The sequence below is a fragment of the Corvus hawaiiensis genome, chromosome 22 (assembly GCF_020740725.1).
Source record: "Corvus hawaiiensis isolate bCorHaw1 chromosome 22, bCorHaw1.pri.cur, whole genome shotgun sequence".
Lineage (NCBI taxonomy): Eukaryota > Metazoa > Chordata > Aves > Passeriformes > Corvidae > Corvus > Corvus hawaiiensis.
In genome coordinates this window covers 4,152,812-4,174,187 of record NC_063234.1, presented here as the reverse complement: position 1 = coordinate 4,174,187, position 21,376 = coordinate 4,152,812, and the positions used below count along the sequence as shown (strand labels likewise).

General features: G+C 50.2%; 1 protein-coding gene across 10 annotated transcripts in view; it reads right to left on the bottom strand.

The window, feature by feature from the left end:
* The window catches only part of CAMTA1 (calmodulin binding transcription activator 1), a 235,325-nt gene extending 214,058 nt beyond the window's left edge, over positions 1–21,267 (bottom strand). For 4 of the 10 annotated variants that reach the window (XM_048326079.1, XM_048326089.1, XM_048326087.1 and 1 more), the window contains exons 1-2: positions 17,729–17,796; positions 3,097–3,249 (exon numbers count right to left, since the gene is read on the bottom strand). In XM_048326079.1, coding sequence (XP_048182036.1) covers positions 3,097–3,211 — 115 coding nt within the window. In that variant the 5' untranslated portion in view covers positions 3,212–3,249; positions 17,729–17,796. Of the gene's footprint in view, positions 1–3,096; positions 3,250–7,472; positions 7,589–17,728; positions 17,823–21,233 lie in introns of those variants that run through there. The other 6 variants (XM_048326086.1, XM_048326085.1, XM_048326078.1 and 3 more) reach the window with 5 other exon arrangements.
* Positions 21,268–21,376: the final 109 nt, after the last annotated feature.

The following is a 21,376-nucleotide window of genomic DNA, read 5'->3' as shown; positions in this document are numbered from 1 at the left end:
TCTGGAATCACTCACAATGTATTCCCACAGGGAGGAAAGTCCAGGGAAGCTGGGAACAGGCGAGGAGGAGAGGAGGATTGCTCACTCAGTGGCACTGAGGGTACTGGTGGAACAAGAGTTCCCATTCTTCCAAACGAACCACCATTTTCCTGCTCCTGTTCCTCACAAATAACACCATGACATCTTTAGGGAGGTGGAGCAAACCCCCCCCGCCCCGTGCTATCCCTTGGCTTGAATAAAATCTGCCATTGCTTGTGCAGCTGACGAGCCCATCCACCACCACGGGGGCTCCTGGTGAAGGCAGAGGAACAAGAGTCCACATTGCTCTGCAGCCCCGCTCACCCGACGGCACAGCCAGAGCAGCCAGCAGGCAAATTCCTCCATTTATCGCCATCTAAAATTTCCTCGGTAGCTAAAAACAGGAGCTGCAACCTCCCAGCACTGATTTGGTTTTACTGTGCAAATCCAGATTTTTACTTGAACTTTCTCCTCGTTTATTTTTGCCACGGGTGCGACTAACACCACCGAGATCTGCAAATCCATCCAGTGTCAATAAAAAGTGTCTGTGCAAGCAGAGCCACACTGGCACGGGGAGGATTTGCCAGTAAAGCTCTATCGACACGGGGGTTTTTAGTGCAGAGCTGGCCACAGCTCAAAAATGTTTCCCAAGGCAGGCACAGCCACAGCTGAGAACTCGAGTAAGGAAGCTACAGACTAAAATATAGCAGCCTACAATGTGTCCTGTTATAATTCAGGATGAAAATGCAAAATTTAAGTTCCATTAGCAATCTTCAAGATTACTTATTAGCAAACCAGAAACTCATGTAGAATTTAAAAAGTGTAAGTATTATAAAGTTCATGGAAAGTTCCATATTAATTATACCACATAAACCCTTCGTCATTTTATGGGTTTCTTCATGCTCCTTGCACTTTATCCTCCCAAGGGATGCACCATGGGCCATAAAACTTTAAAGTGCACAACAGCAAATCACAGAGAGCCTGTGCTCTACCCCCACTCTCCAAACAACCCCCTACCTCCTTTTTTTTTTCTTTAACTGGTTCTTAAATCTTTGGTGATCCAGGAGGTGAATTTAGACCTGCAGCCCCATTAACTACCACAGTTTGTCTATATAACATGTAATTGGAGAATACAGAAATGGCCAAAAGGGTGTTGATCAGCTACTGATCTGTAGACAAGTCTATACTGGAAATAAATATCACAAGTAAGCTATAAACTCACAAACACAAGTTTTATAAGCCCATTATTATGAAATAATAACTTAGAACTGGCCATCTCCTTAACTACCTCAAGAGAGGGAAGAGGTGTTTAAACATTACAAATGGGCACTTTAGTACAAAACAAACGACTAAAATCCCAATGTCATCCTTATCTGGGAATGGGGCAAGCATCCAGCTGATCCCACCACCACTGACCACCCACTGAGGTGGCAGAGCCGCGGCCCTACAGCGTGTAAGTGGCACCACAAAAACACAATACACAGAGGCCACCATAGTCACCCGGTCACTTGCTGACCTCCAGACACAGACAAATCCAACAAACTCCATCTGGAAGAAATAAATGCAAAGAAAGACTCCAGATCCAAACAACTGCAGGACTGCCACGCTATTTCTCACAGTTAAACTTCAATCCTGGCATCTTCCATCCATAAACAAGCAGCAATAGAAGCAAACCCAACAGCTCTTGGTCTGTTTGCTAGAAATATTTGTATGATTACAATTGTAAATCTCTTGGCAACAAAAGCAGATTTCTAAATATCAATCAAGGGTGGCTAAGAGAAGATAACCAGGTTCAGCTCTGCAGTGCTGCTGTCTCAGCACGGCTCCGCTGGATGCCAGCATTTGGTCAGACACTGGCTGAGCAAAGGCATTCCCAGTCCTCCAGCATGGGATGCAACCCAGGGCTGAGAGGAGGCTGCAAAGTAAGCCTAAGCAGCTCAAGCAAAGGTAAAAACAACAAGAGCAAGAGGCCAACACAAACCAGCATGTGTATGGCCATGACTGCTGCCTACATGGAATAAGCAAGGAAGAAAAAAACCCAAAAAGGATGAGGAAGGAATCACAGGAATGGTGGCAGTATGAAAGATGAGCAACAGAACAATTTTCCTCTAGAAGTTACTGAATCTAGCTTCAGTGTCTTGGAATATTTGTGATAAATACTTTGTTGCTATGACAAGCTCTAAAAACAATTCTAAGACCATAAGAAACACAAATATAGCTGAAGCTGCTGCTGTGCATCAGTGGCCCAGTTCTTCCTACCAGTAACGTGCTACTCTCAAGTCCCTTTGTCCTTTTCACATAGCAGAAAGTTTCTTGACATTTTGTAACTAAATTCAGTGTGAACACCAGTTAGGTAAAACTGCAAATAGTGCATTTTGGGGAAGAGTTGAGAGCCAAATTTTCCCTAATGAAGGCCCACACACTGGCTGAGGGCTAGGTGACACGAGCTGTTTATTTCTTGTGCCATATGCGTATCGACCTGCACAACACTTGGAGTCTACTTTCTCCCACCAGCAAAACAAGCTCCTCTTTCCCACCTTGGTGGCTTCCAAGCACTTGCTAATGGAGTAAGAGAATTCCTTTACAGTCAGAAGGTGCACGGAAGTACCTCTCTCAAAGCAAACTTTGGGAGTGTTCAAACAGTACAGTCACTTCAGCCTCTCCTTGCAGCTCCTCGTGTTCATGCCTGACTTCCACTGCTTGGCTGCTAAATCTGAGAAGTGCACCAGAACGATGAAACCATTCCTTACCATCATCAACAACTCTTTGGTTGAGACATGTCATCAATTCCTTCATCCCTTGGTTTTCACTAAAATTACATCATCAACTTCAATAGCAATGGAGCCAAGGAGTGGTGGTGGATATTATTAGCCAGGTTTAGCAAATAAACTATCTCTTTATTCAGCTTCCAATACTACAGATGTTCTCAACACTAAAACACATTTCCCAGAAGTCCCAAGGTAGTGGCTAAGGCCAGGGCAGTCACTTACTCTGACCCTACATGCTGGCAGCCACCAGTCACAGATATTTTCAGTTCTTTCTTTTTACACCACAAACAGTTTGAGTTTGGAAACCTACCTGGAGAGTCGACTGGAAAAACCCAGTCCCCTGAACCAAAGCGTGCGATGTGAGCAGAAGGACGGCGAGCGCTCCATGTCCAGTGAGAGTAGTTTGCTCTCGTGGTCAGTGCCATGACTGCTCCTCAGCACAGAGTGGCCCTTCAGCATTGCCCTGGGAATAGGGTGGGTGCTGTACTCCAAAGAACTGGGGCTAAGACAGGCACCAGTAGCCACAGGCAAACCTGCCTTTCCAAACCCACGGGGTTTAACACGGCACAAACACAACACAGCACTGCCAGGAGCCACAGAAGGTGAAAACAAGAGACTGAGGGGAGAAAACTACAAAGCGAAAACTCAGCAAGGTGTGGAAGAGGAAGCCAGGGAACACCGAAGCTGCAGGAAGCTGCTGGAAGCACTGCATTTCAATTAACCAGGCCAGTATTCCACAAGCACTCCACCCAGCCTTGTTTCACTCCCTGGCAATATTTGGGTTTGTTGGTTGGGGTATTTTTTTCTTTCAGATATATGTGGCTTATTGAAGCAGAGACAGAGGGACACTGAAAAAGAAAGGTCACATTCCAGCCTCCTCTTTCTGAAGGCTGTCCGGACAGAGGGAGGATAGCTATGGGCCCTTCCTCCAACAACATCCACCTTTGTAAGGAGGTCTTTATAAGAGCTATTTAAGACCACTAGTAATGTAAAGTCAGCACTGAATCTTTAAATACTAAATTTAAAGGTATCTGGTTTAACCATACTTGTACATCATTGTTTCACTACATCATTTTCTGATACAGAAAATGGAATCTGAGTTAATACATCTCCAGGAAGGTTTCCTACATATGTAGCTTTAAAACTGACACAAATAAACCAAAAAACCTTTAAGCCAAAGTACTTGTGAAAATCACTAACAAGAAGAGATGCAGAATTAAATTTAAAATCCAGAGCTTTAAACAAGTCCTAAGCCTTACATCGGGAATAACACGAATGTAATACCAAAAGTACGCAAAAAACTGACCTCACAAACATATAGTTCCTACTGTTCGGAAAAAAAGAATGAAGCCCACTCCCTGAACCTGTCCTGCTGGCTGACAGTCCACAGAGAGGGTCTAGAAACTTCACCAGGACACAATTTGCTTTCGATTCTGACAACAGAAATGTTGGTAAAATCCCAATGCTGAGATTCAGCAAAAATTCTGGGACAAGGAGTGGACTGAGCTGAGCGTCAAATGCTGCCTCCTCCCCGCAACAGTCCGATCCTGCAGCACACAACCCCGACCATCAGCACACTGTAAGTTCGGGTTTGTTTAAGTAATAAAACCTTAGGCAACACTTCCGTAGAGGGAAGTAAATATTTGCTGTTTAACAACCAAATCGGGAATGCTTTGTTTTCAAAAGGCTGCTGTTCCCCAAACAGTCCCTCCAAAGCCAGGAGGCTTCACTTGCCCTCTTCGGTGAGCCCATGCCACTGGCACCCTCAGCTCAGGAGCTGCAGGGAGAAACACCACCTCCTCCTGCTATCCCACCTATGACCCTGCCTCAAAGAACAGACAGAAAATTCAACTGCACGTAACCGAAGTCAGCGCACAGCAAAATTTTGGGCCCCTGCGCCAGCCACACGCCAAACACACAGGCACTACTCTCTGCAAAGCTCTCGGTTTAGAGGTACCTGGCTGTGAGAACACAGAATTAAAAAGGCTGTCCATGTACATTCTTTCCCTTTTGAACATTAAATTAGAAAAAGGAAGTTTTTCAAAAGACACCCCCCTTAGCACCCCCTGACCAAGTTCAGAGCTGTCACAGATGCCAAGATGGCACCGCCGAGGGTCAGTCCTCCCGACTCAGCTCAGATACACAGAACACAGCAGAAACTACAAAACCCACAAACCCTCTGCTGCAGGATGGCAAGAGCCGCTCGGTCACCGAACCAGCCTCATCCTGCCCGAGGAAACCAGGAAAGAGGGAACTCACCCGAGTTCTCCAAGCCGTGGAACTCTCTCCTGCAGGCAGGGGACAGTGGCGCCAGCCTCATTCCAAACCTCACCTCCCGCCGGGGATCTCCCGCTGCTCGCGGGGTACAAGAAGCCCCGACGGCAGCTCGGCAGGGTGCTCCAAGGCCAGGCAGGTCTGCAGAGCCGTGTGCTGCTGCTCAGAGGCTCGTTGCTGCTGCACCGCGCTGGGGGGATGGAGCAGGCGGCTCCCCAATGAAAGCAGCGCTCGGCCCGCGAGCTGCCATTTACATCCGCTTTTAACTCATTGAAGTAACAAAAATCTAAAGTAACTTGTGCTCTCTCCTTCAGCACCTGCACTACTGGTGGAACACTCTGCTTGAATCATGCCTTAAAAGCATTCCCATTTAAGTTTCTGACAGGTGGAGTTTAGGTTTACGGAATGAATGGTTTATATCTCGTCTCCTTGAAAATCCACCGCAAAAGTAGGTCAGCGGGGGAGCAGCTCTGTGACTTCGTACGAGAACACTCCGGGCGCCGGTGCTGAGCCGGGGTTGCTCCGCTCCCACCTCCGCGACGCTGCCGTGCTCTGCACGGGCACAGAGCAGAGACAGCGCCGGCCCAGCAGCGGAGACGCCGGACGGCAGCGCCGGGCACAGCGGGCGCCTCGCTGGCAGCTCCTGCACAGCCCTACCCGACACAGCAGACACGCCGCCGACCCATCTCCTCAGCAAAGACACACCTCAGCCGCCCCCTGAAGCCAGTTACCAAGACCAAACATGACAAAAGTTGCAGTAAATAACAAGCGGAAAGGACAAATTACCCTCCCAGTCAGGGAGCACTGACCTGCCTGGTCCGTAGAGCCGCAGCCTCACAGGGCTGCGCACACGGAAACCTGTGCTTTACACAGGAAAAATCCATCGAACGTTGGCACAGGAAGCCCGAAAAGTGAATCGAACCCAACTGTGCTTTGATGAGAATACTGTCACCCTCAAGAGAACCAAAACGTCACAATCTGAGCTAGGAAGTCCAGGTGAACGCTCGCTCTCTCCTCGCTTAAACCCCTGTTAGGCAGGTGGCATTTCACTACTTCAGTGCAGTTAATCGTGTGCTTCAACGCAAGTGAGAAAAGAATGAAGACCGACGTTTTCCAGACCAAAGGAAAGATCGAACTAATGGATTTGGAAGCATCAAAGAGATCAGTAAAAGATGAAGCCAACGACACTCAAAATCATGTCTACTACTTAAATATTAGATTTTTGCAGAGCCTCTGGATTTCACGGCGCTGGACACGGCGCAAGCAAAACTCAAACCTATGCCCAAGGGGGCTCTACAGCCACCAAGTCACAAGAAACAACCCACTAAAAATATATTCCCGAAGCAATCTGAGAAAAAAATCCAGACAAAAGGTGGGATAAGAACCCTTGTATTATATGAAGGAGTTTCCCAGTAAAGAATGCAAATGGGTTCCAGGAGAGGACGTACATCTGCTGTGGCGGATAAGGAAAAAAAAAAAATCCCTATTACTTAACTAAACACCATTCCTTGAGGTGCCCAGCTACGACCAGCGCAATCCCTGGGGTGTTGGCACGCTCAACCGGATTTAGGCAGGGGATATGAACTGCCCTCCGCCCTCTCCTCCCACCCCTGTAAGATGGAGGCGCCGATACGGGTACCGGCCGCGACCACCCGGCCGGCAGGGTATGGGGTCGCAGCGCTGGCCGAGGCGGCCGAGACAAACTAAGCTCAAATAACGCGAAATATCCAACCCGCCTCCCGCCGAACCCGGGCCACGGCCCAGCTCCCGCCTGCCCGGGGGCAGGAGCGGTGGCGGAGCGGCGCTTCCCCCTTGCGGACGCGCCGGCCCCGCTCCCGCCGCGCCGGCAACTTTCGGCCTGAGTCGGGCGCCCCGGGGCCCCCGGCGGGGCCGGGCCCGCGCCGCGCTCACCTTCGCGCCCGCCGCTCCGCCCGCCCCCGGCCGGCCCGCGGCGCGGAGGCCCCGGTCTGGCGGGGCCGCGGCCAAGGCCACCCAGCTTCCGACGGGCGCGCGCCCGCGATGCACGTGCGCCGCCGCCGCCGCGGGGGGGGTGGCGGGGGCGGCCCGGCCCGTCCGTGGCGAGCAGCAGCCCCGCGCCGGCCGCGCCGCCGGGGCCTCCATGTTGGCGGCGGGCGGGCACGTGCCGGCGGGCGGCGGGAGGCGGGACCGTGCCCGGCCCGGCCCGGCCGCCGCAGCCCCCGCGCCACGCGGCCTTCCTGCTGCACATGGCCCGCCCGCCGCCCCGGCCCGGCCCAGCCCGGCCCCGCGGGGGCGCCGCCGCCGCAAACTTCGCGCCGCGCGGCCCGGCCTGTGCCGCCGCCACCGCCCCGCGGCGGGGGGCGGGGGCGGCCCGGCGGGCAGGCCCGGCGCGAGGCCCGGCGCGGGGCGGGGGCGGCCCGGCCGCGTTCTCACCTTCCGGCTTGTTTTCGGCGGCCATTTCCCCTCCGCGCGCCACATCCTCCTCCGCCTCCTCGCGACCGGGACCAGGCGCGCGCCGCCTCCTCCCGCGCCGCCGCCGGCCCGGCCGCCCCGCGCGCACCGCGCACGCCCCGCGCCGCCCATTGGTCGATCCGCCGCACTGACATCCCCGGCGGCCAATCGTGGCCGGCAGGGGGCGGGCGCCCGGAGGGGATGGGCGCGATGGACAGCACGCCCCGCCAATGGCAGTGCGGCAGCGCTTCAGTGGCACGCGCCTCAACCACTCAGCGGCAGCGCTGGGCGGACGAAGGGAGCGGGGACGGAACGCGTGATCGACGGCCGCGGCAGCCACTGAAGGGCCGAGGGCGCGCGAGTGACGGCCGCCGGGGCCAATCGCCCCGCGGGGGAGGCGGGACTAAGCCGCTGACGCACGGCTCGGCGCGCGCAAGCGGCCAACGAGCAGCGCCGTCCGCCAGAATGACGGCGCGCGGCACCAATGGGGCGCGCAGTCAGCCGGCCGGCCGAGCCCCCGGCCCCGCCCATTGGCTGCGCGCGGCCCCGGCGGGCACCGCCCCCTCCCGCGCCCGGTGACCCCAAACAAAGGCGGCGATTGGCGCGGCCGCCAGTCCCCGCCCGGCGGGGCCGCCCCGCGCCGGGCACCGGAGCCGAGGCTACACTGAGAGAGCGAAATGACCCCCCGCCGGGACGCCCCGGGGCCGTTTTGTGAGAGGCGGCACCTGCGAACCGTGTTTGTCACCGCCCTCGATAACGCCGGTGCCGAACCGGCGTGTCCTGGTCAGGTCTGCCCGGCTGGGCTGGTCCCAGCGCTGCCGGGAGGGAGAGGTGCCGAGCCCCTAGAGCGGAGAAGAACCCTCCGGGCAGGGAGCAGCTCCCGGGCTCTACCCCGTTTCTAACTGACGGACGAAGCCCGGAGCTGTTTCCCTGCCCTGATCGGCGGCCCCGACGCTGCAAAGGTTATTTCCCCATTTTTCAGTACTGCTGAACAGTCGGGGTGCTGTAGGCCCTCTTCCCCAGCCGCAGCGTTCCGGGGTGCACAGCACGATGCTCGGGTGAAACGGGCGTTCTTGGCACTATGCAGGGAGGTGAAGATTTGTGATTTCCAGAGAGAACCAAGTTACGGTGGCCAACGAGACGTTAAAGGTTTGAGAGAGTCCTGCCCATCTCTCGGGCACGGTTTGTGAGACAGTGTCACAGATCCCACTCAGCACACACTGCAGGGGGCCGGGGGGTGGGGCTGTGAAGGGGCTCCCACGACACCAAAGAAATCGCTCTGTCCTTCTCAAAACTGACGTGCCCCAAGGAGGAGCATGGTCTGGCTTGGTTGAGTCTGCCCCATCTCCGTGAAAGCTTGATGAGCACGGGCACTTCAGCCTCTTCAAGCAGATCCCTGTGGAACTGGACCACAGCTAATGCCTGCACAATGCAAACCAAGACTGGAACGGTTGTTTCCTTTGATGTGTGTGACTAAACTCACAAAAAGGATATTTTCCCTTATATCCTCCTGGGAGCAGAACTTCTTTAAAAAGACCTGTTGGTGCTTTGGCTTTGCTAAGGACCGAAGCCGTTTCCAAGCCCAGACGAAAGGAGGATGGTGTGATGGGCCTCTTCTAAGACAGAAGAAAGGAAAATTCCTTTTTCCTATTTTCAGCAGCTGCTAATCTTGTGGAGCGTGAAAGGCACATTGATGAAGAGGCTCCAGAATGACAGGCTCACTCCCGACGGTCAGAAAGCTCATCTGGTACAGTGTCCTATAAATACCCACAAATACTAATGCAGCCACAGGATCAGTTAAGACAGTTGTTTCCTTCAGTGCTTCAAAATATGCTGGAAATGAAAACTTTTCTAGTTGCCACATTGGCAAAGAGCTACCATTTTCTTGATGAATTCTAGGGAATTTATGTCTCTCTTTGGTTATTCTTCCAAGGCGGTCCATATGCTTAGCAGAGACATGAGGTAGCCATACCGTTGTTGTAGCTCAGAGTTTGCATTATTGCAAAAAATAGTATCAGACTAACAGATGCATCCCTCAGGGCTGAGGGGGGAAGCAACTTCCTGATGCAAGTCCCAAACCTTTGGTTGACACTTCACTGAGGTGTGGAGGGCCAGTCCATGCTGAACTCCTCCCCAGTGCTCCTCTCGGGGTGGCAGGTGATGGAGCCCCAATGGACAGACCTGCCTTGCCACCTCTTCTTCAGCAAGAAATGGGCACCTGGCTTAGCCGAGGAGCACAGCCTGCAGGGCTTCTGCCTTGAGCCAGCTCACCTCCAGCCACATTGCTCTCCTGCCCCAGCAACGTCAGGCCGGCATTCCCAGACAGCTTCAGTTTCCATGTGGGTATCCAGGCAAGACCAAGTAATGAAAAGGAGATGGGAGAAATGATGGGGCTAACACAGCTCCTCCGATTAACACAGCTCCTCACTCTGGTACCAAACACAGGGATGCTGGAGAGCTGTTGGGTTTGTTTTCGCAGCCTCTCATGCTCGTGGCAGGAACTCAGGCTGCTCCCTGCAAACACACAGCAACTGCTGCCACAAACAGCCTTCCCATTCTTGCCAGGGAGACTGGCACAACCGTTCATTCCAGTCACAGCCCTTGCTGCAGTATTCACTGACACCCTATGGACAGGTAACCATGGGGACTCTACATGGGTCACATCACCCTGACATCACCCACAAACTACATGAAATGCCAAGTCAGCTCTGCGCACACACGAGTGTACATCTGTCTCTTCCCTCCAAAGCTTGAGCAGTTCTTTCTGCACCTCTCTGGCTCATTAAAGTAACGAGGTCCATGCTCTGAGGGACAAGGTTGTTCAGGACACTGGCTGCCTTCTCCTGGCTGCACAGCCTGGGAACATAGGAACTGCCATTGCACCAGTTGGGAACAGCTCCGCTGCCCCAACTAACACAACCACCCTGACTCCACAGCAGTGTGTACCCTGCTCTATCACGTGTCTTTGGGAGCACTGCCTGGCTTTCTAGATCCTTCCTGGTCCATAAAGACACAATAAGAATTTGCATGGATGAGGATGAATAAAGCATTTTTAAGGGGTTACTGAAGCAGTGTATGAACTCTGCTCCATCTAGCTACTGAACTCATTCTCCTCATCAACATGAGGTTTTCTACCAGGAGACACAAACCCCTCATGAACTGAATCTCCCACACCTGAAATTACCTAATGTTAGGTGTGATTCTGTACACATAGGTTACTACAGCATTACATAGGTAATGTGTACACACAGGTTACTACAGCAATATGACCTGTGTAATACCACACATACTAAATGGGGATTTTTCATCCAGAGTGCCAGCAAAGCCCCAAATATTTTCATTTAATTCGTGTGCAATGAAATGATAAGAAAGAAGCCATTTGAACTGAAGTGCTGCTGGTATCTTTGAAGTTTCCCAGCTCCCACTGTTTAAAACTCGGTCCAATTGCTGTTAAGGCACAGAGGTACTGAACTGCACAAGATTTCGTGCATGGATGGCGTGGGATAAACTGGCTCGCTCTTACCTTTCCAGGGGCACACGCACAGAGCCACCTCCAGCTGATAAGCAGCAAGAGAGGAGATGTGCCAGGAGTTTGTGCAGTCTGAATCATGAATAATTTTTATCAGCACACTGATAAAAGCTGCTGCTATGCTGGTGATTGGTGTCTGGGTTGGTTTCATTAAAAGGGAGGTGAAATACCAAGTTCTTTTAAAATTCTTAATTGTCAATACATGGCAGATGTGGGTCTGGCTTGGTTAATTGGGTTAATGTGATGATTTGGCATACTGAGCTATATGCAGAAGTAAAACTGTAAAGAATATATTCAAATATCCTGTTATGGATATTCAGCAAATTACACATCACCGTTGCTATGGCAAGCAGCACAAAGGAAAACAGTTCAGACAGGTTTAATAGCCATAATGACAATGTTGGAATCCCATTTCTTGTAAATTGTTTGCAAAAAGTTATTTCATGATTTAGAAGCAAGGAATGCCAAGTGTTTTCACAAAAATACTCTCACAAGTGTGAAAAGAGATAATTAAAAAAACTTCACATGGTAGAAATTAAATGGTTTTGCCCTTTACTTTCTCCACTTATGGAATCTAAAGGTGTTTCTTCAAGGAATAAACCCAAGACTTAACCAAGACAAGGTGCGTGGACAAACCCACTGTTACAACATGTCACTGCATTTGTGATGTACAACTGCCAATTCCTAGGCTTAGCAAAACCAGGTAAACATTCCAAAACATGCATTTCTTCCAAAAGGTTCTCTGAAAAAGTATACTCCACCTAATGCTCAGCCATCCAAGTAACTTGTCTGATATTATGTGGGGAAGTTGAAGAGAATATACATTACCAGGAACTAAGAATACTGGACTCCCTCAGAATGGACAAAAGCACATACTACCCTAGCAGGAGATCAAGCTCAGTCACCTTCTACACTATGGGCTTTGGGTCCATCATTCTTGCCGTTCCTTCTGCAGTTCTGAGCCCATTTGTTTCCCTCAGAAATATGAAGACTACAGTCAAATTCTCTCCAGTTAAACTCTCCTGGCTACAGGGAGTTCACCCCAGGCTAAAATGAAGTACAACTCCAAAGCCTCAGCCCTTTTAATGGGCCCTGAGGAAAGATGGTTTTGCTGTGCAAAGCCCCATAAAAAGTTTGTGGATATTTAAACCAGTAGTCTCAACACAGCCATTTACCTGTTTAACCAAGAACAGGACCAACAATGTAGCTCCTCTACAGGGGCACCAGCTCCGGGTGGGAAACACGTGGCCACCCAAGGGGTTGCAGTGCTGGAGCCTCGATCATTCCAGTACAGCGTCACACAGCTCCAGAAGGACTGACATGGGTGCCAAGGGCTAGCCTTTGCTGCAGGCAGCAGTGCCAGGGAGCGCTGTGCCACCATGCCCTACACACTGCCCCTGCAGCCAGCCTGGGGTCTGCCTTCACTTTGGCTCCTGCTCCCAGCACCCCAGTGACACTAAGAAAGTAACAATCATTTTGCCCTAATATACACCCATAAGCCAGTTAGAGGAGAAAAAAAATGAGATATGAGGTAAATTAAAGCTTCCAACTAAGGGGATTTACCAGTAAGTCACCATAAAATTCAGATAATTTATTTTTTCAATTCTGCGGCAACTTTCTCCAATTCATTTGGATTAGCTATTAGAAATTATGTCTCAAAAATTAAAGAAAATGTCTATTGACCACTATATCAAATTCTAATTTTAGCCAGGGAAAAAAAGAATAATTAGGCTGTGATTTACTCCGGTAGTCAGCTTACATTAACAATTTTCCCCCATGTTTATGTAATTCTGGCAAAATCAAATAATATATACAGTACTCATAAACGCTGGGCTAGATTTAGTAAAGACAATTTCCTACACTACATCCAGGACATTTCTCTCTGCTTTCTGTTCTAATAAGACAAGCAAGTTGTTCTGTGTAAGGAGGGAATATGATTGTCATCTGTGGCCTCCTCGGTTGGAATTTTAGTGCAGTCTTCAATGAGGGTCATGGAAAGATTAGATTTTTAATTTTTTTTAAGCTGTCATCCTCCTGTAACAAGCTGTATAGCCTGCCTGCTCTCTGGGAATGGTTTAACCCACATCCTAACCTTTCTTCCCAGGGAGAAAGTGTACATCCTGCAAACTCTCAGTGCCAGAAGCCATCATGCAGTGTTGGCTCTGCAGTGGATGCACAGCTCCCAGCTCAGTACAAGTGAGTTTGGGATTGGATCTCTAGCCACAGCTGGAACAAATGGGGAAGGATGTTTAAGATCCCTAAAGTTATACTCCTAAAGTTGTGTTCCTGTTTTTAAATAAGTATCTCTTCCAACTCCTCTAGAACTGGACTGCTGTCTACATTAACTGAATAAATAGGGATCTGGGAGCCAAACCAGTCACCAAGGTATGAAACTGTCAGCCTCAGGCACTGAGAACAGAAGAATGAGTAATGGAAGACGACGATGGAAGAACAACAGAACCAAAGGAAGTAGAATTGGTGATGGTAACAGAGACAGAAGGTGCTCAAAGTCATGTGGATTCCAGAACTAGAAGCCAGAGGCAAAGTCAAATTTACCTGAGTCAGTTTGCTCAGACAGCACTGCCCCAGCACTGCCCTTTGCCCAAAAACCCATCCTGGCACTTCTGAACCAAGTCTCTCCTGTGATTCCCTCAGGGAGCATCATTAACATACAGAGCACTCAAGCTTTCAATTAAAAAGCATCATTGCTGAAAGCATTATCCCAAATCTTTCAAGGACTCCATCCCAATTGGGCTCTGCCACGTTATAAATTCACAATGAGGGGGAACTTCCCTGACTTTTTTTCCCATCATTATTTATGAATAGGCAAACCAAATGGAAGAGTAAACCCAGTGTCACAAACTAGAGTCACTCGTGCTTTGCTCCCAGTGGCACCATGGCAGAGGAGCTGCTCCAGTGCTCTTGGGGTGGCCCAAGGGTGCCTTATCATACCAAAACCCTTCTGCTCTGTCAGCAAGGGTACACAACAGTTCTTATAAGCAAAAATGATTGGTTTAATATTTTCTCACTAGTTTTAGCCACAGAGCAGTTTCTTTCTAGGTCTGCCTAAACCTTGTCTAACCTTTAAGACAATTCTTTCCCATGTGACCCATGAGAGTTGCGCGAAATGAGAAATATATCCAAACAGTAGCTGCAGAAAATACACAGAAATAACTCGTTTTCACTGAGATGGGTTCATTTGTGAGTTCTGACTTTCCCCTGAACTTTCTCCCCTGAAGGACTGGAACAGTAATACCAGTACAGTAATACTTTCTCTCCTGAAGTGGAGTAAATCAGTTCCTCAATCTCAGTAGCAAAGTGAAAATTAAGATGAAAAAGAGTAAAGAATGCAGAAAACCCCTATTACTCCAGAATAATACAATTTGCTGCTGATCCTCAGTTGCTAAGACAGGCACATCAATTATTTATAGAACCCAGAGTGTGAAATATGAAGTATTTCAGCCTGGGACACCACGAAGGTAAAACCAGGAACACGATCCTGTCAGCACTGGCAGACAAGGACAGAATAGGCAAGCACAGAATATTTCTACACAGATTACCCTTTTTATTGAACTACAAATTGCAAAAGGTCTCTATGAAGTGCCACTTTCAGTGTTAAGTGAGCTATATCCTGCTTTTGACAGTGTCAGTCTGTATTTAGTGTTTATTTAACATTTATCTAAAGGGCCACCTCTGCCAGGGAAACAGTGTACAGTAAGTCAGCATAACTTCACCTGAATATTTACAGGAAGCCCAGGATCTTCTCCTGGATCTGTGCTTGTGTCATCAATAGCCTGTCACACACGCTGTAAAACCTGCTCCACGTGACCAAACTTTGCCAATAATTTTCACAATCAAAATTCCAATTTATGTTCTCAGTAGCAATATCAGAAGTTTATCCACACAAAAGCTCTTGTATGGTTTATAGCAAGTTTGTTGAAAGCAAGTATCTGGACTAAAACTCCCAGGGTTGCAGTGAAAGGTTGTTCATAGCTCATCGGAGGAAGTAACCTGTACTATTCAAAAACATCCACAATTTCTTGGGGAAAAACCCAAAGGAAACCAAATAAAACCCCACAGACAAAATCAGAAAACCTCGGAGCCCCAACTTCTAGTAAAAGCCATTGATACATGACACAGCCTTGCTAAAATGCTTTGGTGGGTCCATGCAATATTCTACCTCAAATCAAGTATTTCAAAAATGGAGGAATTGTAAGTGCATCTCCTCCTCCTGCCTTGCCCCCAACTCTGAGGGCAAGAGCTTCAAATACAGTGACTAAGAAATTACAGAAAAGGACTAGCGCTGAACTTTCAGATCAAAGGATACGAGGCAGTGATTCACCTTCCTTGCCTGACTGCTTGCGAGACGTGGGCTAAACACGAACACTCAGGTGCTCTGAAAAGCTCCACCTCAGTAAGAGAACTTGCATCAGCAGTGAGGCTACAGGACCCCAAACAATGTGAGTCTCCCTTAGACAGGCTCCCTCGCTCAAGAGCTCTGTCTGTCAGCCCATGTCACCAGAGGGGTGACACATACCACCTCCCACTGCTGCCAGTGCTCATCGATGCCAGTGTATGCAGGACAACCAGCAGATCAGAACAGGCATTGCCCGTTGCTTCCCTACAACTGAAAACCTGAATGCTGACACAACTGCGGGAAAAACCAAAAAACCACAAGCTAGCCCAGCAGGCAACTGTCTGTCCCCAGGGTCACACCAAATACCATGTGCTGGAAGGAAGCAGAAGCAGCGAGGACTTGGCAGTGCCCGAAGCACAACGCCTGCAGAAGTGATTGTGCTGATGCCAAATCTGGTCCTTTCGGAGCTTTCCAGCCACTGCTGAGCGGACAGCACGTCTTGCAATGCTGGGGCTGGCAATGGCAGTGCTGAGCACAGCTAGTGGCCACTGGCCACCTTAAAGCACCAGCACCGTGCACCTGCCCTGAGCCAACATTTAACGGCATGAGCGGTAAAATAACACATCTATTGAGCTCTCAAAACTGCAGCAAATAGTGAAAAGCCTCCCTGTTCCACATTTCACCTGGCCTTGTGGGTGCTGTAGCCACCACTGCTCTGTGCTGGCTGGGCTCCAGGACCTCAAACAGGGACTAGGAGGAACAAGGAATGGCTACACGACCTGGCTCTGGGGAATCAGCACTCCTGTAGGGACATGGGTCCTGCCAGCACTGGCTGTTCTCCAATTTTACAGACTCAAAGCTCTCCAGACTGATGGTGAAGAATTTTGAAACCCAAAGAGTATAACAGATTCACATCCAAGTTTATGGAAATAGCTGAAAAATACATCAACAGCCTTCACATACACATATCCAGAAAAACAACAAACAAAACTATCAGATCTCCCAAAATACGGATTGACAACAACAGAAACTTGCTAATTACTATTTTAACTATCCTTGAATTCTCATCTCTGGTGTTATTAAACTAAAAATTATATAATCATGTATTTGAACTGTAGGACAGCTTATACAAGTTAGGACCATTCCAAAAGAGTCAATCAGTGTTTCAGAGTATATTTAGCAGATATTTTGAACACGGGCAGAGCAAAGAGCTCTGTCCCTGACAGGCTCTTGTCATATTGGGCTGGAAGGCTCCAAGGAGACCAAGAGCTCTGGTTGGCCAAATGGCACAAACACCTGAACTACAGGGACTTCTTCCCTGATTGCTGTTTTGAAAACAACACTTCCAGCAGAAACTATTATTTATATATATCAACCCTTTACACAGTACTGACAAGCTCCTTGGCTTGCCCCAGAAATACCCTGTGTCCCACACAGCTGCTGCCAGAGAGAGACGAGAGGCAGGGGCAACAAGCAGATCATCACTGCAAACCTGGAACAGTTACAAGGAGAACATTTGCTTTTGACTTTTGAGGGATTTAAGTCAGCCTGCACAAACAAGCATGAAAATATCCCAAAGAGAGCTACATGACTAATGAAGATTTTCTTGCTTCTCATCAGTTGCTTCAGCCACTTCTGCTGCCACTGGATGAGCGTAACAAGGCCTTTCTACTGCGTGGTGCTCTGCAGGTAAATCTGCCTCTTACCTCCCCAAGTCCCCAGGTGGACTCTCAGAGAGAATTTCTGAGAATGAAAGAGGCAATAAGAAGTGTTTCCTCTGGGCATCTCAACAGCATTATCACAAAATGCAGTAACAGGCACCAGAGTAGCAGAGAGCAAATCGGCCCTGTCAGAAGCACCTGTTTGCAGAACACTCCCAACACTACAGCTGTGTGCACCTGCCCAGGGGCATGGCCACAGCAGGAACAGGCCATGGCTGACTGACCGACCCTCTGGAGCACAACACTGGCTGCAAATGGACTGGTCCAGTGCAGCTCTCATTTCTGTTTTTGCTCTCAGCACAACCATGGCAGCAGAGGCCTGGAGTGACGGCTGGGCTGGTGGGGCAGGGAGAACTGCTGCACCTGCCAGCGGACGCATGCAGGGACAGGGTGGAAAGGACAACTCACACGGGTTTTAGGTACAGAATGATGCCACTTTGGGGCAAACCCGAGCAAAGAGAGAGCAGGTCAGGAGTGAGAGGTGGCACTGGGACTTCATGCAAAACAGAGGAGGAGGGAATTCAGAACACTGAGCTCCAGTTTGAGGGGGTGTGCCGTTTGCCTCGTGAGGAAAGGTACCCCACAAAGTCCCACAGGCTCTGAAATGCACTCAATTAGCTGTTCCTTTTACCTTTTTGTTCTACCCAGCATTTCTTCAAGAGCACTGTCATCTCTGGCTTTGGCATCCTACTCATCATCTATGAATTCATGTTGCCGTTTCCTCCCTGAAAGGAAAAATCCCATAGTCAGTCATTTGCTACACAGAGGAAAGGACAAATCTGACAGTATTTTTGCCACTCTTAAAGTTCAAAGACCACCTTGCTCCTTGACCAGACAACACTGCAAGTTGTGCTCTTGGCTATGGTGTCATTCAGCCATAATCAATCAGTGTGTGTTCACTTCAGAAACTTACCCTGAATTTACCTGTAAGCAGCTGAAAAGCTGTCAGTGCCTCAGCCCTGTCTGGAGAGAAGGAGCAGGGCAATGATTTGCTCAGACTAAAAAAATTCCCAACAACAAGAAGAGAGACTATCCAGGCAGATATCTTTATTTTACTTTAAAACATTCTGAAAATGTTAATCTATATGAAGGAGAAGCAATACAAGACTGAGAAAGCATGTTTAATGTTAGAGAAGCCTTCACATCACATGAGCCAAATTAAAAATAATACTAAACACAAGTGTACAAAGCGGAGACAACAAAAATCAATTTTCTCAAAGACATAACATGAGGGACTCCCACAGGGGCCAGCAAATTCTGGAAGGGAGAAAGAGATTATATTTATGGGAGGAGATTCAATAAGCATTCTTTTCCCATAAAGCTAGTGATGGAGAATTGTCACTGCTTCATAGACACCCTGTGCACATTTCAGGACAACAGTAACAGGAAATCAATAGCACCTTTTATACGTGTAAAGACATTATCTCTCTGGACTCCTAATACTAACAAATGGGGCCAAGAAACACCTTTACTAGAATCTAGCAGTCAGCATTACTCTGGCTGAGAACAGAGGGCAGGATGCTGGTCTACATCCTTAGATTTTTAGATTTTTTTTTTTTTAAAACTAACTCTGCTCAGAGCGTCACCCTCGACTGGCGCCCAGGAGCCCCCAATGACAATCCATCACAAGTCTAACAGTGCTGAGCCCCGGCACTGTCACCCCATCGCAGACATCCCCTCCAGCTGATGCTGTAGTCATTACAGGCAGGAGCTTTGTCAGGGGGTAATTTGACAGCTTTGACAAGCCCAGCTGAATTTATGGCACTTTCTAGTTTTTCCCTCCATTGAGCTGCGGTGGAACTAAAGTTAATATTAGCAAAAGCACTCTGCGTGGGGGCAGGTTCCCAGCGCTGACTCTGTGATCCCAGTCACTGAGAGAATCTGCTACACTGGGCCCCTCACAGTGTCCCCTGCCACCCTCACGGACACAGGGGGGCAGCTCCATCCAGCCCACTTGTGAGAGCAGATTCCATGATGAAGGTCTCTGGTGTCTCTGGCTCTATCACAGCAGAGGTGAATCACCGCTAGTAAGGCTACTCACAGCTTACTAGAGAGCACTGAAGCAGCAGCCAGGGTGTCACAGGTCTGACACCGCACGCTCAGCTGAACCCAGGACCTGAGTCCTGGAGGCTGCTTCTCTGGCTGCAGGGACTGTGATCCACACAGCACCACAAAGCTTACACCTGCAAGTACCAATGTGGGAAGAGGAATACTGCACCCCAAGCCAAACCCTGGCAAGTCAGTAAAGCACAAACGAGTACTTTTCTTTTTTTTCTTCCTTTTTCCCATCAGATTGCTTTTTGCCATAGATGTTACATTTCCTCTGTTATAATGCAGGGTTTTAAAGAGCTCTCTCTACATGCTTAGAAAGCACAGTTCATATTTAGCTCCCTAAAGTCGTATTTCTCTCTTCCTATATTTCCCTGCCAAGATGTGACACCTGTGGAACGTTCCCAAAAAATTCCCCTGAATCATCTGTGATGCAAGGGAACAGCAGCCAGCGTTGGCAACGAGCAGCTGGGTCTTTTAGGAAAGCATTAGATCAATCTGGTGAGGGGAAGGATCCCCAGTAACTCTGGCACTAAGATCCCCAGGGACCACAAAGCTCCCAAATCAGTTAGAAAAAGAGCGTAATTACGACAGGACCAAAATCCAGGGGAAATAGTGTTGCCATGGCAACTGACATCCTCACAACTCGAATCTCCTTTGCATTCTAGCACAGACTCAATGACTCCTAAACCACGTGGAAAAAAATCTGTCTAGCAGGTGGGTTCATTGAGGAAAAGCAGTGCTAGAGGTACTTCCCGACCCATTTCCACACGGTCTCTCAGAAAGGGAGTCTTTGTGCACCTCTTGTTCCAAGCATTGCATCTCACTCACCAGGAGTGCAGAGGAACTGCTGTAACACGATCAATACTTCCTTGTTAACTACCCTTGTATCAGGAAGAAAAAAAACTTATTAAATATTAAAATGTTTCTGCTTTCAAATAAAAATTACTTGAAGATAAAATCCAAAGCAGACTAGCTGAGTTTTGAAACCGGAATGTGGTTCCAGCTTCATGCTGGGCTGCACTGGTGTTAATGAGTGGTCTTTCAAACATTCTTCTTTACAGACAGCGGTACCCAAAAACCATTCCAGCATCCCCACACACGTCAGATCCAGCCACTGGGCAACATCTACACATGAGCAAGGAAAGGCCTTATTTTTCTTCCTGACAGCCTTATCACAGCATTAATATCCAGTCTGTCCACCAGCACACCTTAAACGAAGTTCAGGTTAGCGGACCGGCTGGGCAGCCCTTTTGCTAAACGCTCTGAGCTCTGCACACTTTGGGGGCATTTCATTCCATTTCGGTACTGGTCGGGCCTGGGGAATGCCCGCTCGTGGTTAACCCACCATCGGGGAGGGCAGCACGGCGTGAACCCCAGGGCGGTGTTCTCTACGCCAAAAGCCAAAGCAGCGCTAATGATGCAAGGGAAACTGTTCCAGATCTACTGGTGACAAACGAGCACACGCTCTGCCCACGGTGTGCCCCTGCCAGCCGTGCTGTGCCCGCGGGTCTGACATCGCCGAGCTCAGCTGTGCTCCCCTTCGGGTGCCGTGCAGTCAGACCTGCCCCGGGACCCTCCGCGGTACCGGGCTGCCGGACTTCCCCGCTGCCCTCCGCCAGCCCCGCCGGAGCCGGGAGTAGCTCACGGAATAGCGACTCGATGGTGACAGCACGGTTTGGAAACTGCCCTCTTGTCACGGGAGAGAGAGGCCTCGTGGCACCGCCTGCACCTACAGGTCCCGTCAATGACCGGAGTGAGCGACTGCCCTTCAGGCAGGTACCGAGGGCCCGGCGACACCGAGACGGGCACCGGGAGAGCAACCGGGGACGGGCACCCGCGGTCGCGGTTGCCCTCCCTCTCGCTATCCCCCGGGAGCGGGCGGACGGAGGCCCTGAGCACCCACGGCACTGCCACAGCCGCCGCTGGGGGACGGAGCGACCGCGCCGGCAAAGACGCGTCAGAGTGCCGGGGCGAAGAACGAGGGGAACGTGGTCAGAGCGGAGCGCGGCAGAACAGGCCGGTGCCGGTGCCGGTCCGTGCCGGTGCCGGTCCGCGCTTCCTCCCTCAGTCCCTCCCTCACTCACCCCTCGCCGCCGCCTCCACCGCCGCCACCGCCTCCCGGCTCGCGCGCCGCGCACACGCACGCGCACACGCACGCGCACACGCACGCGCACACGCACGCGCCCGGGCCGCGAGAGCGCGGGGGGGCGGCGCCCGCGCGCGTGCG